Below are 19,982 nucleotides of genomic sequence, written 5' to 3'. Positions count from 1 at the left end.
CCAGGATCACACCCCACGCCAAAGACAGACGCTCAACCACTGAACCACCCAGGCATCCCAAACTTCCTGGGTTCTTGAGTTTGTGGTGCACTGCTGTTCATGCTTGGTGACATCCCACATCTCAGTTCCTGCCTCCCCCACTTGACTGTGGCTCTCAAAGGCACAGCTTCTTTCCTGTGCCACTCTCCCTCTCCAGGACACTGCCCAGCACAGAGGAGACCCTCAGCAAACCCTAGTTTGATCAAAGCAGGGAGAAAAGAGGTAAAAACAAAAGCAATCACAAATTCAGTTGAACTCAAAAAGACCTCCATAGAGGACAGTGTGAGAGGTGGGGCTAGGCAAAGTGCTATAACAGTGACAGACGGCAACAGGAGCTAATACTGAGTGCTTACTTAACTCATGTAAAACCTCATCATTGCTCTGTGAGGTGGGCGCCATTATTAGCCCAATTTCACAGATGCGGCCCAGGCAGATTGAGTGACTTGCCCAGGGTCACACACCTAGGGAGCAGAAGAGCAGGGATTCAAGGCGTGAGTCTAAGCCTGAGGTCAGGTGCTCAATCACTTAGAGGTGATGCAGCCAGGGACCAGGCAAGGGAGCGAGTAGAGCCATGAAAGCCAGTCCAAATGCCGCGGAGCCTGGTGAGACATGGGCTTTCCTCAGGGGCCATAGTCGGGCTTGTGTTCAGATGCTGGAACCAGACAAGCTGGGTTCAGATCTGGCTATATGAGCTTGGGCAAGTTACTTGACTTCCTGCCCTAGTTTCCTGGCCCAAAAAGTGGGGACAATAATCAAACCAAACCCACAGAGCTGTGCTCCAGGATGAGTTAACACACGTGAGATACTGAGAACCATGCCTGTTCACGGGAAGAGTTTGTATCTCAGGAAAAAACCACAGGCAGGAACCTGAGGGCACTGGGCCATGTGCAGGAGCTAAGATGCTTGTTGGGGGTAGATGGGGGGTAGGTTCTGGGCTTTGGGGACACAGCAGATGCAGCTGGGAAAGCAGAGGGCCACGGGGGTTAAGGGGAGGCAGTGGCACAAAGACAGGAACCCTGGAGTCTGCCCTCCCTTCTCCCAAACCTCCTCTGGGGAGTCCTCTCTTTGTGGGGTTGTGGGGCTCTTCCCTGCCATGAAGAGGGGCATCTTCCTCTCTGCGGCTGGACACTCACCACAGAGGAGATGGAGGGAGAGCGTGCGAGAGAAGACTAGAGAAGACGTAGGGGAAGTCCGAGAAGAAGAATGCAAATGGTAGGTCAGAACTGGAAAGGGAATTGGGTCATTGGTCAAAGTCAAGGGAGACCAGAAGTCAAGGGCAACCCTGGAGCAGGGTGGAATCTTTCTCAGTCGGCTCTTAGACTCACTTGATTTACCCTGAGCCTAGGCTAAGGGCTGGCTGGAAAAGGAACAGGGCCTCACCAGGTTCTTGAAAAGCGCGGCCACCTCTCGGGTGAACACAGCCAAGTTCAGGAAGCCAGTGGACAACTCATGACTGTTTTGGGACAAGTGGCTGTTGCCTAAGGACTCTACAGCCTCTCGGTACTGCTCCTCATTCTCCACGTGGCCTGTGGACGTAAGGAAAGGCAAAGTCAGTTCCACGCTGGGGCCGAGGAAGGGGATGCTTGGCCAGGCGGGGCGTCAGGCAGGCTCACTCACCAAGGCCGGAGCTGTGGATCGCCCGCACAGCCTTCTTTATTCTCTGCAAGATGGCCTGGTCTCCTTCCAGGATCTGGAAGCAAATGCAGACAGAGTTCAGGGATGCTCAGCTGGGAGGGGTGCCTGACTCCAGGATCCCACCCTCCAAATACACATATAAAGTTTCTTCCCTGGGGTCCCCCTGCATCCCCCACCAAACATAAGCGGACCACCCTCTTCCTCCCAGACCACACAGGACACCACAGATCAGTCACAGCACTCCAAGAAGACCACAGACTTTCACTCTGAGCTTCCTGATTAGCTATCTGTGGAAATGATGGCTGCCTCTCAGGGCTGTTAGGAGGATTATGTGGATGAGATGATACACATAGGGCATCCCTGGGTGGCTCAGCGGTTTAGCGCCTGCCTTTGACCCAGGGCATGATCCTGGGGTCCCAGGATCGAGTCCCACATCGGGCTCCCTGCCTGGAGCCTGCTTCTCCTTCTGCCTCGATCTCTCTCTGTAAATAAAGTCTTAAAAAAAGAGAGAGAGAGAGATTTTGCACATAAAGGGTTCAGCTGGGTGCTGAGCACAGAGTGTGTCCTCTGTCTGCAAAATCGAGATGGTGCTATGCACTCTTGGAGGTGCTGAGGGTATTAATTCTGTGACAAATATATACAAAATGCTTAGAAAAGACCAAAGGAGAGAATGTGGACATCTCTGTATTCTCGAAGACACAGATGAAAGAAGGCTTGTTCATCAAATCCCAGGTTCAATAAACAGAAGGGGCCACACTCAGCCCCGACTGGAAAGAACTGGTGGGACAGCACCAAGCAACCTCTGTGGGTTGCATAACAAACAGCAGGTGGTGGGGAAGGCCAGGAGGTGGGAGGCGGAGAAGCAGGTCTCACAGGCCTTAGTGGAGGCTCAGCCCAAGATCAAAATCTCCGACACACTCCTCTTTCAGTGGGTGCAGAAGTGCCAACCTCACGGACCCCTTAGGAAATGCTTAGTTAAGTTGGAAATCACAGAGCATTAGGGCTGAGAAAGGGCTGACAGAGCCACAGATGAAGAGACTGAGGCCTAGAGAGGCCAGGGCCTGGCCCAGAGCCAAATGGGGGCAGCAGCTGAGCTGGGCTTCCAGGGGCTGCTCCAGTACAGTGCTCCATCCACACACCCATCCACCCTCCCCAGGCCCACCCAGACCCCAGCCCCACCTATTTTGTCTGGTGACTAAGAAGGGAGCAGAGTTTATCGCCAAAGAGTTACCTTCAACATGACAAAGGTTAGCAAACATGTTTGGAAGGTTTCTCCAAAGATTCTATGTGATTCGCACAGGAAGACACACGCAGGGCGGACGTCAGGGGTAATGTGGAGAGTTCTTCGCAGCCCGTGGCATGTGGGAAGCTTCTGGAGGGAGAGGGGTCTGGTTTTGAAGCTCAGCTCCACTGCCCAGATGCTGGGTGACCCCGAGCAAGTCTCTTACTCGCTCTGAGCTTCGTGATCAGCTATCGGTAAGGCCGACCTTACCTGCCTCTCAGGGTTGTTATGAGGATTACAGGGAGGAGATGATGCACAGAGAGGGTGTGGCTGGTGCTGAGCACAGTGTGTCCTCAAAGAACAGTACATAGGATCTTTACCCGCACCTGCTGCTGCCGCTAGAAGGGTCCATCAAATTATGAGTACTCTTCCTACAGGGACTAGAAAGCGAACATTCTCTTCCCTGAGTATCGATTTCCTGTTTGGGGCATGTGGTTTTGGGACAGTGGAGGCCCATCCCAGGGCTGAAGAAAAAAAGTCAAGGCATTAGGGAGCTGGGGGGAGAGAGGGCCATATCTGAATCAGCTAAGGAACTAAGACACTCTACCGGAGAAATAAAGACAAGAGGGGAGAACTCGGACATCACTACAGATGTCCCTAAAGATCCAGACGAGGAAACACGCATTCACCAAAGCCCTTGATCCCCATCTTGGGACTTGAAAGGGAAAGCTAAGACATGATTAATTTACGGAACTGTGACTTTACTCCAAAAGACAGCGCAGGTTACAAATATGAACGAATTCCTAGGAGACTTAGAAAACTCCTAGAGGGACACCTGGATGGCTCAGTGGTTGAGCATCTGCCTTTGGCTCAGGGCATGATCCCGGGGTCCCGAGGTTGAGTCCCACATCAGGCTCACCGCAGGGAGCCTGCTTCTCCCTCTGCCTATGTCTCTGCCTCTCTCTGTGTGTCTCTCATGAATAAATAAATCTTAAGGAAAAAAAAGAAAAGAAAAGAAAACTCCTAGAAAGGGGGCACCTGGGTGGCTCAGTTGGTTAAGTTTCTGACTCTTGATTTTGGCTCAGGTCATGATCTTGGGGTCCTGGGATTGAGTCTCACATTGGGCTCCACGCTCAGCAGGGAGTCTGCTTTTCTCCTTCCCTCTGCCCCTCCCCCGGCTCATACACACACACACACACACACACACACACACACACTCTCTCTCTCTCTCTCTCTCTCAAATAAATAAATAATTTTTTTTTTAAAGAAAGCTCCCTAAAAGGCAGATCCATGTCCCTAGCATACAGAAAATACCCAATAATTGTTTACCTAAATGAACGACATCTTGCAAAGTCCTGGGACGTGGACCTGAGAAGTCTATGTCCATGCTCTAGATTCTTTTCCGGGAGTCTCATGACACCTATTCTCGGAACACTGCCCCCCCCCCGCCCACCCAGAGGTGGGTCCTTGTTACCTTGTTTGTTCTACCCAGAGTTGACTGGACCAGATTGGACACCTGACCCAAGCTGGCCCAAACAGCTTCTCTCTCCAAGGAATTTGGAATTGGGCTCTGGGAAGCTGGCTAACTGACCTGAAGTACTTAGCTGGGACATCCTTCCCACCATGCGCAAAGAGAAGAGAACAAAGCAGATGTATAGAAAGAAGCAAAGGAGACCCATGCTGCCACAGAAAAGCAGAAGAAAAAGGCTGCTCTGGTTTCTGGCAAATCTCCAGACCCCACACCCTGAGAGGCTCCTCCACATTTCCTGCCCTTGGGTCTTCGTGCTTAAGCTGTTTTAAGAGAATCTCTCTTCCCTGCAGGGTTGCAGAGACTGCTGGTTGGCTTCCAGTCTCCATTCTTTCTTCTTCCTTAGCAATAAGATCCCTGACTTTTCAGATGGCCACTTGGTCACTCACAAGATACACTACATTTCCCAGCTTACCTTGCAGCTGAATGTAGTCGTATGACTAAATGCTGACCTATGTCATATTGTGGATATTTCATTTGTTAAGCTTTCAGAAGCATTCTTGAAAGGAAGGGAGGGACTACACACCTATTAAAATGGCCAAAATCCAAAATACTGACAACATCAAATGCTGACGAGGCTGTGGAGCAACAGGCACTCTCATACACTGCTGGTGGGAATGCAAAATGCTGCAGCCACATTGCTAGACGGCTTGGCAGTTTGTCACAAAACTAAACATACTCTTACCATATGATACAGCAACTGCGCTCCTTGGTATTTACCCAAATGAACTGAAGACCTATTTCCACATAAAAACTTGCACATGGATATTTATTGTAGTTTTACTCATAACTGCTAAAACTTGGAAGACAATGAAATAGCACTAAAAAGAAGTGAGCTATATCGAGTCACAAAACACATGGAGAAATCTTAAATGTATATTTCTGAGGGGTACCTCAGTTGGTGGAGCATGTGACTCTTGATCTTGGGGTTGTAAGTTCAAGCCCCGGGTTGGCTATACAAAGTTTCCTTAAAAATAAATCTTTTTTTTTTTAAAGATTTTATTTATTTATGATAGACAGAGAAAGAGAGAGAAAGGCAGAGACACAGGCAGAGGGAGAAGCAGGCTCTATGCAGGGAGCCTGACGCGGGACTCGATCCCAGGACTCCAGGATTGTGCCCTGGGCCAAAGGCAAGCGCCAAACCACTGAGCCACCCAGGGATCCCTAAAAATAAATCTTTAAGAAAATGTATATTATTGAGTGAAAGAAGTCAATCTGAAAAGGTTACATATTGTCTGATTCCAACTATGTGACGTTCTAGAAGAGGCAAAAGAATGGACACAATAAAAAGATTAGTGGTTGCCAGTGGAGGGAAGGATAAACAGGTGGAGCACCTGGATTTTTAGAGCAGTGAAACTATTCTGCACGACACTGATGACGGATACATATCACTATGACTTTGTCAAAACTCAGGAAATGTACAACAGCAAGAGTAAACCCTAACTATGGATCTGGGGTGATAATGATGTGTCAGTGTAAGTTCACTGATTCTAACAAATGTACCACTCTGGTGTGGGGCAGAGACAGTTCGGGAGGTTGTTTGTGGAGTAGGAGGTATATGGGAACTCTATACTTTCTACTCAATTTTGCTATAAACCTCACAGTGCTCTAAAAAATTAAGTATTTTTTATTTTTATTTTTTTTAATTTTTATTTATTTATGATAGTCACAGAGAGAGAGAGAGAGAGAGAAGCAGAGACACAGGCAGAGGGAGAAGCAGGCTCCATGCACCGGGAGCCCAACGTGGGATTCTATCCCGGGTCTCCAGGATCACGCCCTGGGCCAAAGGCAGGCGCCAAACCACTGTGCCACCCAGGGATCCCAAAATTAAGTATTTTTTAAAGAGGAAGGATGTCGGGTGCCTGGTGGCTCAGTCTGTTAAGCATCTAATTCTTGATTTCTGCTCAGGTCATGATCTCAGGGTCATGAGATCAAGTCTCACATCAGGTTCCACAATGAGTATGGAGTCTGCTTGAGATTCTCTCTCCCTCTGCCCCTCCCTTCTACCTGCATTCTCTCTCTCTCTTTCTCTTAAAAAAAAATAAAGGAGAATAAAGAAAGGAAGAAAGGGAAGGGCACCCTCTGTCATACCTTTCTCCTGGCTAGAATGCATTTGTGATGTCTAGAACCATCTTGGACCATGAGGGAGAAGCCATGCGTTGTGGATGGTGGAGCAACAAAGTAGTAGCCTCGTCCCTGGTGATTGGGGAGCCACCCTATCAGCCTGGACCACTTATCTGAAGACTTCTTTCATATGGAAGAGAAATCAATGTCTATCTATATGAGTCGCATTATGCTAGGTGCCCTATCATTTGTGACTGAAGCTAGCTCTAGCTGGTACAGGCAAGCAAGTCACCTTAATTTCCAACAAATTATCACTTGATGACCTTGTCAGACATATATCAGGAAATGACTTCTTGGCAAGATACCATTCCTGCCCCTACTGCTCTGAGCAACCAAGGTTCACATCTATTCATTCATTCATTCATTCATTCAACTGGTTATTGAGCGTCTGCTGTGCATTCGCACTCTGTAAAAGACACAGTCTCAACTCTCCAGGGACATCACTATCTAGGGGGAGAAAGAGCCAAATAAGTAGATACCTGCAATGTGATTAGAGCTATAATAGAAGGTGGACAAGGCATCTGGGAGCCCAGGGGAAGCAGAACTGTGTCTGCTTAGGAGAAACAGGGAAAAGCTTTAAGCTGTGATCTTGATTGTAGGCAGGGGACAGGCAGGAAAGAGACTAAGGGTACACTGTGAGGTGGTGTGGGGAGCACTTGGTATAAATGGTAGGATTGCTAGACGAGGGGGCTTGCTCTGGGAAGAATGGGAAAAGGGAGGAACGTCGTTCATTTGTTTGTTCATTCATTCATCCATTCGTTGGTTCACTCCAACAAGCATCTACTGGTGCCCATTTTAACCAGGCATGGCTGTTTTTTCAAGAGGCTCCCATATGTATAAATACAGAAGTGTTCAAAGAGAATCTTTTTTTTTAGATTTTATTTATTTATTCATGAGAGACACAGAGAGAGGCAGAGACACAGGCAGAGGGAGAAGCAGGTTCCTTATGGGGAGCCCGATGCAGAACTTGATCCCAGGACCCTGGGGACATGCCCTGGGCCAAAGGCAGACACACTCAATCACTGAGCCACCCAGGTGCCCCAAGAGAAGAGAATTCTAATCACCCTTTTCTCAAGAGAATATCTGAATACCACTCACACTAGGGCATAAATGACTGATAATATCTACCCTCTATGATATAATGCTAAAGCTAAAGAAATATAGCTTTAAGGAGAAAATTCTGCTCATAGTCTGGTGATGGGAAGGTATCTGGGGAAAGGCACAGTGGTTTCCAGAACTCCTGTAATGACGTTACTGTAGCACAATGAGTCACAGGCTGAGATTCTAGCCCCAGTCTCCTCAAAACTACCTCTCCTGGCCATGTTAGCACAGCAATCTCCAAATATCCTCTTCTTTAAAATGGGAGAAACATAATATAATAGTTTTATATTCTCCACTAAACCCGCAGGGTTACTGGTGAGGCTTACATGAGATCTCAGGCATGGCAGCCTGTGCCAAGGCTTGAGGCATTTGGAAAAAATTAATGAGTGTGAATCTTACTGTGGTTTGCTTTCTGCCTCTGTATGAGGTCAGCCCTCATTCCCCATGTCTGAGACTGGATAGGTTAGAAACAAACAAACAAAAATCAGCCTCTGGATCAGGGGAGCCTCTTAAATCCTCAAAGTGGGGTCGCTGAACCATCAGCATGATCTTGTTAGAAATGCAAATTCTTCAGCTGAATCAGGAAATCTAGGGGTGAGGCCCAGCAATTTGTTTTAACAAGCTCTCCAGGTGACTCCGATGCCCGCTAAAGTTTGCGAATCACTGGTTAATTCTACCCTTGAGATGCAATAAATCATCACAGCTAAAAGTATGGGACTGGCCCCAAACTACCTGGCTGTGAATTTCAGCTCCATTAGGGACTTGCTCTGTGACTGCTCTTGCCTCAATGTCCCCATTCAGGAAATGAGGATGATAATAGTTTCTACTACACAGGGTTGTTGGGGAGATGAAATGAATTCCATAGGCAAAATGCTTAGAACACTATTATTTGAGAGCTAATAATGTTACCTATTCCAAAATTAAACTGAATTTGGTTAGGAATTTCTCAACCTTTCTCGAGCTAATTAAAGATCCTCTCCCCACCCGCCAATGATCCTGCTCGGCAAGTTGTGTGAATGACAGGTGCAGAGGGGCCACTGGCAGTCACACAGAACAAGATGGTACATGTTGTGAAGGTCTGTACTGTGCCAGGCACGTTTCTTGTCATCCTTCCAGCCACCCTCTGAGGTAGGCATCACCACTGGCATTTTATAGAGGAAGCTGCTGGGGGAAAGAACATGTCTAGGTATGGTCAGGTCACATAATGCCGAACACTGGCAGAGTTGTAACTGAAACCCAGGTCTGGCCAAATCTAGGGCTGATGCTCCTTCCCGACCACCAAAGCTGCCCCACAGAGGTTAAGGGACATGGCTTCTTTGATCTAGGGACTGGGTCTACCTCCGAATCTGAACCCCAACTCAAGCGCCTCTTCTATATCCCCTCAGCATCCCTCAAACAGGGACGGGGCAGGTAGAGACTTGTGACAAAAAAAAAGAGGGTGGACCATGATGCCCCAACTGCAAATACTCCAAGGGCTATCCCAACTTGTGCATGTTGGGCCTGAGGAGGATTCTCAGGGCTGAGAGGTGGAATTTAGGGAGAAAAAACAAATTTCAGCTTAGGAAGAGGTTCCTAAGGAAGAGTAAGCGACCCTTGGAGAGAGTGAGCTCCCCCCCCACTTGAAGTATTCAAGGACTTCAGGGAGTAGACCATGACTCAGGCACTGGCATTGGGATTAGTAGCGATGGCCATTTAGATTTCTCTCAAAGCTAAGGGTCAGCGGCTCCATGCAGGAGCCTGGGCAGGCGTCAGGCAGAGGCAGGGCAGACACAAGACCGTCAGGGACGTGCCTAAACTTGGAAAACCAGCTGGAGTCCTTTGGGCAGCCTCGCCTGGCTGGCCCTAGACAAAGGCTGAATTCCAGCTGGTGGCACTGCCCCTTTGTGCCCCTACCTCCCCCAGCTGGCCCCCCTCCCCACACTGTGTCTGGCTCTCTAATTCGTGTTCTCCACAAGCAAAAGACTACAGATGGCAGCACTAGGGCCATGCCCAGCTGCCCTGCTTGGAAGGGCCTTCTGCATACCCCCCTCCTGCGTTAGGATTCATCAATAGGACCCATTCTTCATTCCTGTAATTTCCCAGAGCCAGCTGTGGTAACCATGGCGACTCAGGCAAGGGAGCAGAGCAGCAAAAGCTAGGGCTTTGGGAGCTGCTGATTAAATTTCACCATTAGACATTCACTCCTTTGGATTAGTATAATATGGAGCATAGGCACCACTTTTGTGGCATCATTAATCAATCTCAGTATTTTTCCCACTGACCCTGGACTTAGTTCATCATTCCACTAATATTCTCCCCTCAGGTAGCCTCTACCGGTTAAACTAGAATTGGCACAGGAGATAAAAACCACTTTCTTTGCTTTGGCCCACCTCCACAGTACTCAATCACAGAATGTTAGAGATAATCTAACATTACCTCCTCATCCTACAGACTGCAGACCAAAGGCTCAGATGAGTTTCTTGCCTCAGATCTCAGAAATGTAAACAAACTAAGGAAAGAATACAAACCAACACTTTTACAGACTCTACAGTTTACAAAGCAGTTTCACATCCATCCTGTAAGACCCACAGCACCCCAACAAGGCAGTGGCTGCCTTTGTTCCCATCTGGCTGAAAAGTCAGTGGGGCTCAGGGAGGTGAAGGAGGTTGCCTGAGCTCACGGTCACAAAGTAACAGAGATGCACCTGGGACCAGAACCATGAGACTCTAACCCCCTTGTCATTTCGAGTTGCCCAGACCCCAGACGTCCACAGAGTTACTCCCCAGGCCCCATGAAGCCACACTCACACAAAGTATTAGAGACCAATAAAACAAGTCTCACAGATCAGCATGACCACATTCCAAACCTGTATGCAGCGTTAGGATCAACAAGATACAAAACCCAGAGCACCCAGGTGGCTCAGTTAGTTAAGCATCTGCCTTCGGTTCAGGTCATGATCCCAGGGTCCTGGGATGACCTTGTCAGACATATATCAGGAAATGACTCCCTGCTCAGCGGGGAGTCTGCTTCTCCCTCTCCCTCTGTTCCTCCCCCTGCTCATGCTCTCTCTCTCTTGCTCCTCTTTCTCTCTCAAATAAATTAAAAAAAAAAAAAACCTTAAAAAAAAAAGCCACAAAAAGTCTTTAAAAACATTCTTGAGGGACGCCTGGGTGGCTCAGTCAGTTAAATGTCTGCCTTTGGCTCAGGTCATGATCCCGGGGTCCTGGACAGAGCCCTAGGTAGGGCTCCCTACTCTGGAGGGGGCCTGCTTCTCCCTCTCCCTCTGCCTGCTGTCCCCCCTGCTTGTGTATGTTCTCTCTCTCTCTCTCTCTGTTAAATAAATAAAATCTTAAACGAAACAAAACAAACAAAAAACATTCTTGAATTCATGGTAACTTTTTGTCCGTTTACAAACTTCTCAAGCAACACTAAAAGTATGACTCCGTGGGAAGGTCAATGAAACTCTGACATTAAGAAGGGATCCCCCCCTGTAAGGGCCAGAATCTTGGCTCCTCTGAGCTTTGACGTCCACAAAGATGGCTAAATTATATGTATTACATATTATTATTATTTTAAAGATTTATTTATTCATGAGAGACACACAGACTGAGAGAGAGGCAGAGACACAGGCAGAGGGAGAAGCAGGCTCCTCGCAGGGAGCCCGATGTGGGACTCGATCCTGGATCCTGGGATCATGACCTGAGCCGAAGGCAGGTGCCCAACCACTGAGCCACCCAGGCATCCCCCATGTACTACATATTAAATGTGAAAGTTAAAATACTACGTTTTAATGAGCAAGCCAAGTTACACTTAAAACATTTAATGAGGGATCCCTGGGTGGCGCAGCGGTTTGGCGCCTGCCTTTGGCCCAGGGCGCGATCCTGGAGACCCGGGATCGAATCCCACGTCGGGCTCCCGGCGCATGGAGCCTGCTTCTCTCCCTCTGCCTATGTCCCACGTCGGGCTCCCGGCGCATGGAGCCTGCTTCTCTCCCTCTGCCTATGTCTCTGCCTCTCTCTCTCTCTGTGACTATCATAAATAAATAAAAATTAAAAAAAAAAAAATCCAGATTTATAAAAAAAAAAAAAAAAACATTTAATGAAATGATATAATATAAAATATGTAACATCCCCCCACACACACACACACACACAAAACCCCTAGGGATTCTCATTTCTGCATCCAACTACCAATGTACAGGAAATGCAGATGGAGAAATTCGTGAAGCCACGCCTGGGAAATGCAACAGTGAGCACAGACCATGTGAAACTACAGAACAAGTCACTGGTTTCTTTAACAAGGCATTGCAAAAAACGAAACCAAAAATGATGGAGGAGAAATCGTTAAGAGGCTCAAAACACACACACTGACAAATGGCAACGTATGGACCTCACTTCGCTTTTTAAAAAACTGTTTGGAATTTAAGCAAATTTTTGGTGTTTGCTTCAAAATAAGTAAGAGTCAGGAAAACAGGTGGGGGTATGGGGAGAGGAGGACTGGGTTACGTGTAAATGGAGGTTGTTCATCATTTTGTTCTGTGTCTGTGACAATTCCAAATTCTCCATAATCAGAAAAAAGTAAGGGCTAGTAGATGAAAAAAATAAGACTGGGAAAATATTAATAGTTGTTGAAGCTGGGCGAGTCTACTCTTGTGTATGTTTGAAAATTTCTACAGTACAGAGTTAATAACAAGAAAACAAGGGATCCTTTCTTCCTTTCTTTCTTTCTTTTTGGGTAGACTCCACGCCCATTGTGGAGCCCAATGTGGGGCCCGAACTCATGACCCTGAGACCAAGACCCTGAGATCAAGACCCAAGCTAAGGTCAAGAGCCAGACTCTCAACTGACTGAGCCACCCAGGCACCCTTAGTATGTGGAACCAATTCCTTTTGATGACAGCTGTCTGGGCACAGCTTTCGACAAAGGGAATGGGATGGGAGAGTGGGTTTGGAGAAGTTGGCCCGAGGGGGGCCAGGGGCCTGGGGGTGCAGGGCCCATGGAGGGCAAGGATCAGCTGGAAGGGTCTCCGAGGGGCAGGAAGGAGTAAAGGCTGACCTTTGGGCTAGAGGCAGCCTCCAGGCTCTGCAGCCTAGTGACAAAAGGGCACATGGTGGAAAGAACACAGGATGTGGAGGCAGGTCTATTCCAGACCCAGTTTCTCACTCGCTCTGAGACCCTGGGCAAGTCCCCAGCATCTCTCAGCCGACAGGAGGCTCTTTACCTGCAAAATGGGAAGGATGGTCACCTCTGCTCATCACTTCCCGCTGAGAACAGACTCATCTAAAGACCGGGGCAGGGACCCCTACGTGGCTCAGCGGTTGAGCATCTGCCTTCGGCTCAGGGTGTGATCCTGGGGTTCTGGGATCGAGTCCCCCATCGGGTTCCCCACAGAGAGCCTGCTTCGCCCTCTGTCTATGTCTCTGCCTCCCTCTCTCTTTGTCTCTCATGAATAAATAAAATAAAAATCTTAAAAAAAAAAAAAAAAAAAGAGAGACCGGGAAGCCTGTAGCCCATGCAAACGTGAGCTGTCCTGGTCACATCAAGCTCTAAAGTTGGCTGTTTCTCGTCCAACCTGCCTGACCACCAGATCCAGAGAAAGGCAGGGAACCCCCCTGGGCCCTTCCTGGGTGGCCAGCAAGGAAGGGCAAGGGTGGGACTGAGAAGTATTTCCAGCATCCCACCTCCAGGGCGATCCCAGCTCGCTCCATGCCTTCAATAGCGTCTGCTTGGGAAGCTCAAATCTGCAAACCTGACCTCCACCCAGTGAGGCAGACGAAGGAGCCTGGCTAAGGGCTCTAATGAGTCCCCGGCACACAGTAGGCGCTCAGTCACACATACTGAGCACCTCGCTGTACCAAGGCCCTGCACGGGTGCTGGGGAAAGAGGGATGTCAGCTCGGGTCTTGCCCTCAAAGAGGGGTGGAGACAGGACACGATTGGTGTTGGGAGACAGGACAAAAAGCAAATAGCTGAGGAGGCCCTCGGGGAGCCCAGAGCAGGAGAGAAGGCTGTGGGAGGACATAGGCGAGAAGCGAGCACCCCACACTGAGATAAAGTGATGCTTCTCCAAGGCCTTGAAAAACAAGGAGACACGGTGGAGCACAGTGAGACAAGGAAAGACGACTCCAAGAGAGGAGAGGTGCCTGGCAAACTCCTGGGCAGGAATGCTTCCCACATTTGAGGACCAGCCTGGAGCTTCCTGGAGCAGCACCTTAGCAGGGCCTATACTGAGCCGTCAGGGCCAAGCAGGGCCCAGAACGACCCCCTGGGAGACCAAACTCACAGTGAGAGCTGACCAGATGCTTCTATCACGACCATGTGCCAGGCTGTGTTGTAAGCATGTGACATACTTTTCTTTTCTTTTTTTTTTTACTTTTATTTATTAAGTAATCTCCACCCCCAACGTGGGGCTCGAACTCACATTCCCGAGATCAAGAGTCACATGTTCTACCACGTGTGACCTACTTTTCACCATTTTATGTAACCCTGTCAATAACCCCAGGAGGTCTTACATATGAGGAAACTGAGGTCCAGAGAAGTTTCGGCATTTGCCCAGGCTCGTACAACTAGTAAGTAGTGGAACCTCAACCCAGGCTGTCAGGCTCCAGAGTCCATACTTTATTTATTTATTTATTTATTTATTTATTTATTTATTTATTTATTTATAGAGACACACAGAGAGAGAGAGAGAGAGAGAGGCAGAGACACAGGCAGAGGGAGAAGCAGGCTCCATGCAGAGAGCCTGATGTGGGACTCGATCCAGGGTCTCCAGGATCACGCCCTGGGCTGCAGGCGGCGCTAAACCACTGCGCCACCAGGGCTGCCCCAGAGTCCATACTTTGAACCAGACTCCTAGGTTTTACCCCACGAGTGACAGGGAACACCCGCAGGGCTCTGGACAAGAGAGGAGTGACGTGGTAAATTCTGGTGGTAGAATGATCAGCTCTAGGATCTGGCTGCAGACCCATGGCCGAGTGGGAGAAAAGGGTGTAGACTCATCCCCCAGGCACGAGGGGGGTGGAACAGAGCCTGGCCCAACCCAAAGCAGCTCACACAACAGGAAGGAATGATTCCGAGGTCCCAGAGTGAGTCTACTTACTAACACGAATCCAATCACCCCCCTTCTTACTGAGTGATCGCTTTGGGGCAGGCACTTTATGTTGACCTCATTTATTCCTCCCAGAGACACTGAGATAGCTATTACCCTTCCCATTTTACAGATGAGGAAACCGAGGCTGGGGTAGATGATGCAACTGGCTCAAGGTCACGTAGGTAGCTCCACGAAGGGTAGAGCCCTTAGCTTCCAGAGCCTTGTCTCACTATCATGTGACAGCAAACCACGAGGTTAAATCCCTCCTGGCTGAGCCTGTTATCTCTGTTAGCGCTACCGTGAAGATTAAATTAGGCCGTATTTTTTCTAATGGTGGATGCCAGGCATCTTGAGAGATAGCGCAGAAACATTTTGAGGGAAGGGAGAGCAACTGGATTTGAGGTGTGCCTCTGCCACTAGCCCCTCTGTGTCCCTCTGAGTAAATTCCTTCCTCTTGTGCCTCTGTTTCCCCATCTGTACACCTTAGAGCTGATGGACGTGAGTGCTAAATCCCCTTCTAGGTCAATGCTCTGGGACTCAGAGTCCTGTTCCTATATCCTGCAGGGCTGGTCCAAACTCAGCCAACCGCAAGAGCAGGTCTCCATATGGTTTTCATCTGGATGGGCAAGGCCCCAGCCCCCCAGGGCCAGAGAGTCCAGGCTGGGGCAGTCAGAAGGAGGCGCCAGAGAGCAGGGCAGGGCCCTTGCCAGCTAAGCTCTGCATCACCCACCTTGGGGAGGCCCATTCCCATGCCCATGCCCTGCCTGCCTGCTGCCCCTGCATGGACCAAACTGCAGAGCCCGGGAGCCAGGACCTAGGGTCAGCCCCAGGTCTACACAGCCCCTGCTGTGACCTGGTTTGGTCTTCTTCCCTCCCAGGCGGACTCCTCAGCTCCCATCTGGAGTCTGGAACAGAGCGGCTGGGCGGGAATCGGAAGGCTCCTGCCAGCTCTGACATTTATTATTTCAGGGTCCCTCAGCCTCTCGCTGTTTTCCTTCCTGCTGCTGGAGCCGGTGACTGGCTGTGGGCCCCCTCTGTGGGCCCCTGCAGAGGTCTCCCCGGCCAGGGAAGCTGCTTGGCCTCACCGGCTGCCCCTTGCAGGGTGGTGGGAAGCGGGCAGGAAGAGGGGTTTCAGGAAGGGAGCCGCACCCTCAACATAAGCTGAGGCCTCTGCAAACCCCAAGTTTCCTGGCTGGGATTTTTCTCGGGAGACTGCTAGGCAGTGATGAGCTAAGAGAGCAAGAACTCTGCCGGCCCGATCGCCTTAGATTCCCGTCTGGCTCCTGGCCCCAAGCCCTGAATTCCACCCAACTCTGCAGACAGACAGCTTGGCCTGGCCTCCCTGGATAGGGGAGCAAAGGGTCACCTGCCTCCCCTCCCTGCACCCAACTGGATATCCATCACTGATCCCATAAACTCCAGTCCTACCAAACTGCCATTTCCTCAACATGCCAGGCTGTTGCCAGCCGCCACACCTTTGCTCATGCTGTTCCCACTGCCAGAGAGTTCCTCCCCGATCCTACCTAGTAGGCACTTCATCTTTCTGGACTGAGCTTAGGTCATCACCTCCCTCCCTCAACAGAACTGACCCCTCCAGAACTCATCCCACCCGCCTTTGTGCCACCCTGTGTGCACTACAGGCTTTTATCAGGGCATTCGTGGCTCTTACATACCACACATGTCTGACTTCCCTCTAGAGCTGAAGACTCAAAGGGCAGGGATCAGCTCATTTGCCTTTGCATCAACAACACCCAGCACGGGGCCCGGCACGTGAGCAGCAGCAAGCATTTGTAGAATGAATAAATGGGTAAACGAATGAATGACTATGACCAAGGTCCTATGGGAACAGAGAAGCAGCAGCAGCGGTTAAGGACTCCAGCTCTTCCATCACACTGTTCTGAGATCCGAATTCTGTTTCTGATAGTCTTACTGAGGTGACCTGGAGCGAGTGACTTAGTTTCTCAGACCCTCTATTTCTCCATCCATCAAATGGGATAATAACAGCATCAATCTCACAGGACCGAGTGCAGTCAGGCATTCAGCAAGTAGCCCAGGGCCCGGCAGACGGAGAGGGCTGCAGGGTAGCTCTCCTGCCCAGTGAACATCCTCTCTGTCCTCCCAGGCCCTGTGACCCACATCCCCAGGCTGCCAGGGGAACCACTGGAGCACTTCAAAGAGTAAGGATACCATGGGCAGCCCCGGTGGCCCAGCGGTTTAGCGCTGCCTTCAGCCCAGGGTTGTGATCCTGGAGACCCGGGATCGAGTCCCACATCAGGCTCCCTGCATGGAGCCTGCTTCTCCCTCTGCCTGTTTCTCTCTCTCTCTCTCTCTGTCATGAATAAATAAATAAAATCTTAAAAAAAAAAGTAAGGATACCAGAGCCTCACTTGAGACCTGTTAAAATCAGTCAGGCACGACCCATGGAGTGAGAGGTCAAGCACTCCCAAGTCCCAATCCTGGCTTTGCTACTTACTGCTAGTAGAGTTGCCAGCTTTAGCAAAAAATAAATAAAAGACATGCTGTTATATTTGAATTTCAGATCATCAAGGAATAATTTTTTTAGGATAAAATGTCCCAGATCTTGCATGGGCATCCTGTAAGTTACTTGGTGATCCTGTTTACTAAGCTGTCTGTCTCTCTGTGCCTTATTTCCTTATGGGATTACAGGGCTTAGATTTGGGAAATGCTTACAGCACTGCCTGGTGTGTTTGCTGTTCCTATTTTTATTGCTTTTAAAGCATCCCAGATGGACATGAAGGAGGAACCCTGCAAACATTACGCTAAGTGAAAGAAGCCAGACACAAAAGGGCACATATTGTAGGATTCCACTGATATGAAATATTCAGAATAGGCAAATCCAGAGGGAAGAGGAGGCTGGGAGAGGGCCCGTGGGAAATGACTACTAAGGAGCACAGCATTTCTTTTTGGGGGTGAGATGTTCTGGGTAAGTGGTGGGGACTGTCCAGCACTGTGAATAATGACCACTGGCCTGCATGCTTTAACATGGTTAAAATAGTGAATTTTCTCTTAATTTTAAGAAATCTACTTAACAGCAACCCAGAAGACTGTAATACACAGTCAGGACTAAGACTCCGGGAGGCTTTCAATAAATGTTTGATGAGAGGCGCCTGGGTGGCTCAGCCGGTTAAGCGTCTGCCTTCGGCTCAGGTCATAATCTTGGGATCCTGGATGATCTCAGGATCCTAGGACCCAGCCCCACGTCCAAACGGCTCCCTGCTCAGTAGGGAGCTTGCTTCTCCCTCTGCCTCTCCCCTGTTTGTGCTCTCTCTCTGTCAAATAAATTAAAAAAAAAATTTTTTTTTTTTTAAAAAACCACCGTTTGAGGAAGAAATGAACGGTTGAGAGGCAGCAAAAGGCAGAGTTGAGGGAAGAATCTGCCTTGTGCAGAACTGGACTCAGCTCTTCACTCCTAGACACCCGCAGGGGACACAAGATTCCTCTTTCTGCTCTGGTGCCAGCACCACACGGATGATTTTAGCATTCACTCGTAGTAATGGCTTCATCCCTGTTGCAATGATCTCATTTTCTGTTTGCAGTTCCTGATCTCTTTAGTCATCCCTTGTGCAGGTGTAATTGTGTTCTTAGTAAAAGGGACTTTTAGAAAGTTAAGTGTCTGTTATGTGCCAGGGATATGCTAGATGCTCTATAGGTTATCCCCTTAAACAACCCCACAAGATAGTTTGTACGGCCCCTGATTTACAGGTGGGGAAACTGAGACTCGGAAAGGTGAAGTCATTTGCCTGGGGTCACATGGCCAGTAGGAATCCAAACCCAGGTTTGTCTGACATCAGCCACTGGATCCTCTCCATAGACCTCAGCCACATCTTTAGATGCTGTGGGTTGTCAGCTTCTCATGGGCGTAAGTCCTTCTCCTTTCCAGATGGGGGCGTTGTCTTCTCATCTGTGTGCCCTCAGAACCTAAAATCCGCTTTGCACACAGCAGGTGTTCGATAAGTTCAATGACCTTACGTGGGCAGGCCATAGCTTACCACAATCATTTTCACCCTGACTGCTCAGCAGTCGCCTGGGGAACTTCTGAACTGCTCACTTGTGCAGGCCTCACTCCTGGGAGAGTCTCAAAAAGTGGGTCTGGGTGGAGCCTATGGCATCTGAAGTTCTTAAAAGCTCAGTCAAGGTCAAAAGCCAGCTGAGTTCGAGAACCCTTCCCAGTCAGCCTCCACAGTGAGGCTCACTCACTGACCCCAGTGAGGCCCAGGCACAATGTTCCTAGGACAGAGGGCACCCAGGGCTCTGCCCTGGAGTCTGGGGAACTCACGGTGCCTCCATGGGCCTCACTGCCTCGCGTGCTCTGGGCCCAGGCACTAGGCCCATGGAAAGGATCTTCTAGCAGGGTGTCCGGGTGGCTCAGTTGGTTGAGTGCCCAGTTCTTGGTTTCAGCTCAGGTCATGATCTTGGGGTCATGAGATCGAGTCCCATGTCAGGCTCATGCTCAGCAGGGAGTCTGCTTGAGCTTCTCTCTCCTTCCCCCTCACTCCCCGTCCCTCCCCCTCCAGTAAATAAATAAATATCTAAACAAACAAAGGATCTTCCAGCAAGACAACGTCTGCCTGAGGGCTAGACTACCAAACTGCCTTAGGGGAAAGCATTTCTTTCTGCCATGACCTAAAGTTCCAGTTTCTGTTCTCAAACCTGCTTGCATCATCCCGGTGGCCAAAAACAGCTGAACATCAGGCAAGGAAGTGAACAATGAAGACTGATGTTTAGAGAGGGGAGGAGGCTCTACCTGTTGCCCTCGTGCAGAGACAGGTACAGGACGAGGTGGGGTTCAGACAGGGCTGCGGTCTAAGCTCATCCTGGAAAAGCCTCTCGGCTCAGGTCTGCAGCCATCACCCCCTGCCTCTGTTCCCCGTCCCGGGACAACTGCCCAGCTGCCCACTCCTCGCATCAGGCCAGGCCGGCACAGAGGGGAAGCCAGCACCGACCCTGCTTGGAACCTGGTCATCCGCCTGGCCACGCTCAGGGGTTGTGTTTGCTATTTTCGTATTTTGCCTCTGGACATCTAGGCAGCACCTGACCGAGCTGAGCACTGCTCCCTCCTCGAAACATTCCTCTCCTGCTCCTGCAGCACTATACTCTCTCCAGTTCCCTCCTACCCCACTGACATCTCCTTCTCAGCCTGTTTTTGTTTGTTTGTTTGTTTCTTAAGGTTTTATTTATTTATTCATGAGAGACGCAGAGAGAGAGAGAGAGAGAGAGAGAGAGAGAGAGAGAGAGGCAGAGACAC

General features: G+C 49.6%; 1 protein-coding gene across 1 annotated transcript in view; it reads right to left on the bottom strand.

Moving 5' to 3' along the window:
• Positions 1-19,982, bottom strand: part of ASAP3 (ArfGAP with SH3 domain, ankyrin repeat and PH domain 3) — a 49,971-nt gene that overhangs the window by 21,984 nt on the left and 8,005 nt on the right. The window contains 2 exon segments of the mRNA XM_041767183.1: positions 1,420-1,565; positions 1,657-1,729. Coding sequence (XP_041623117.1) covers positions 1,420-1,565; positions 1,657-1,729 — 219 coding nt within the window.

The sequence above is a fragment of the Vulpes lagopus genome, chromosome 8 (genome assembly GCF_018345385.1).
Source record: "Vulpes lagopus strain Blue_001 chromosome 8, ASM1834538v1, whole genome shotgun sequence".
Classification (NCBI taxonomy): Eukaryota; Metazoa; Chordata; class Mammalia; order Carnivora; family Canidae; genus Vulpes; species Vulpes lagopus.
The sequence above is the reverse complement of the archived record's forward strand: the minus strand, read 5'-3'. Positions and strand labels throughout refer to the sequence as shown.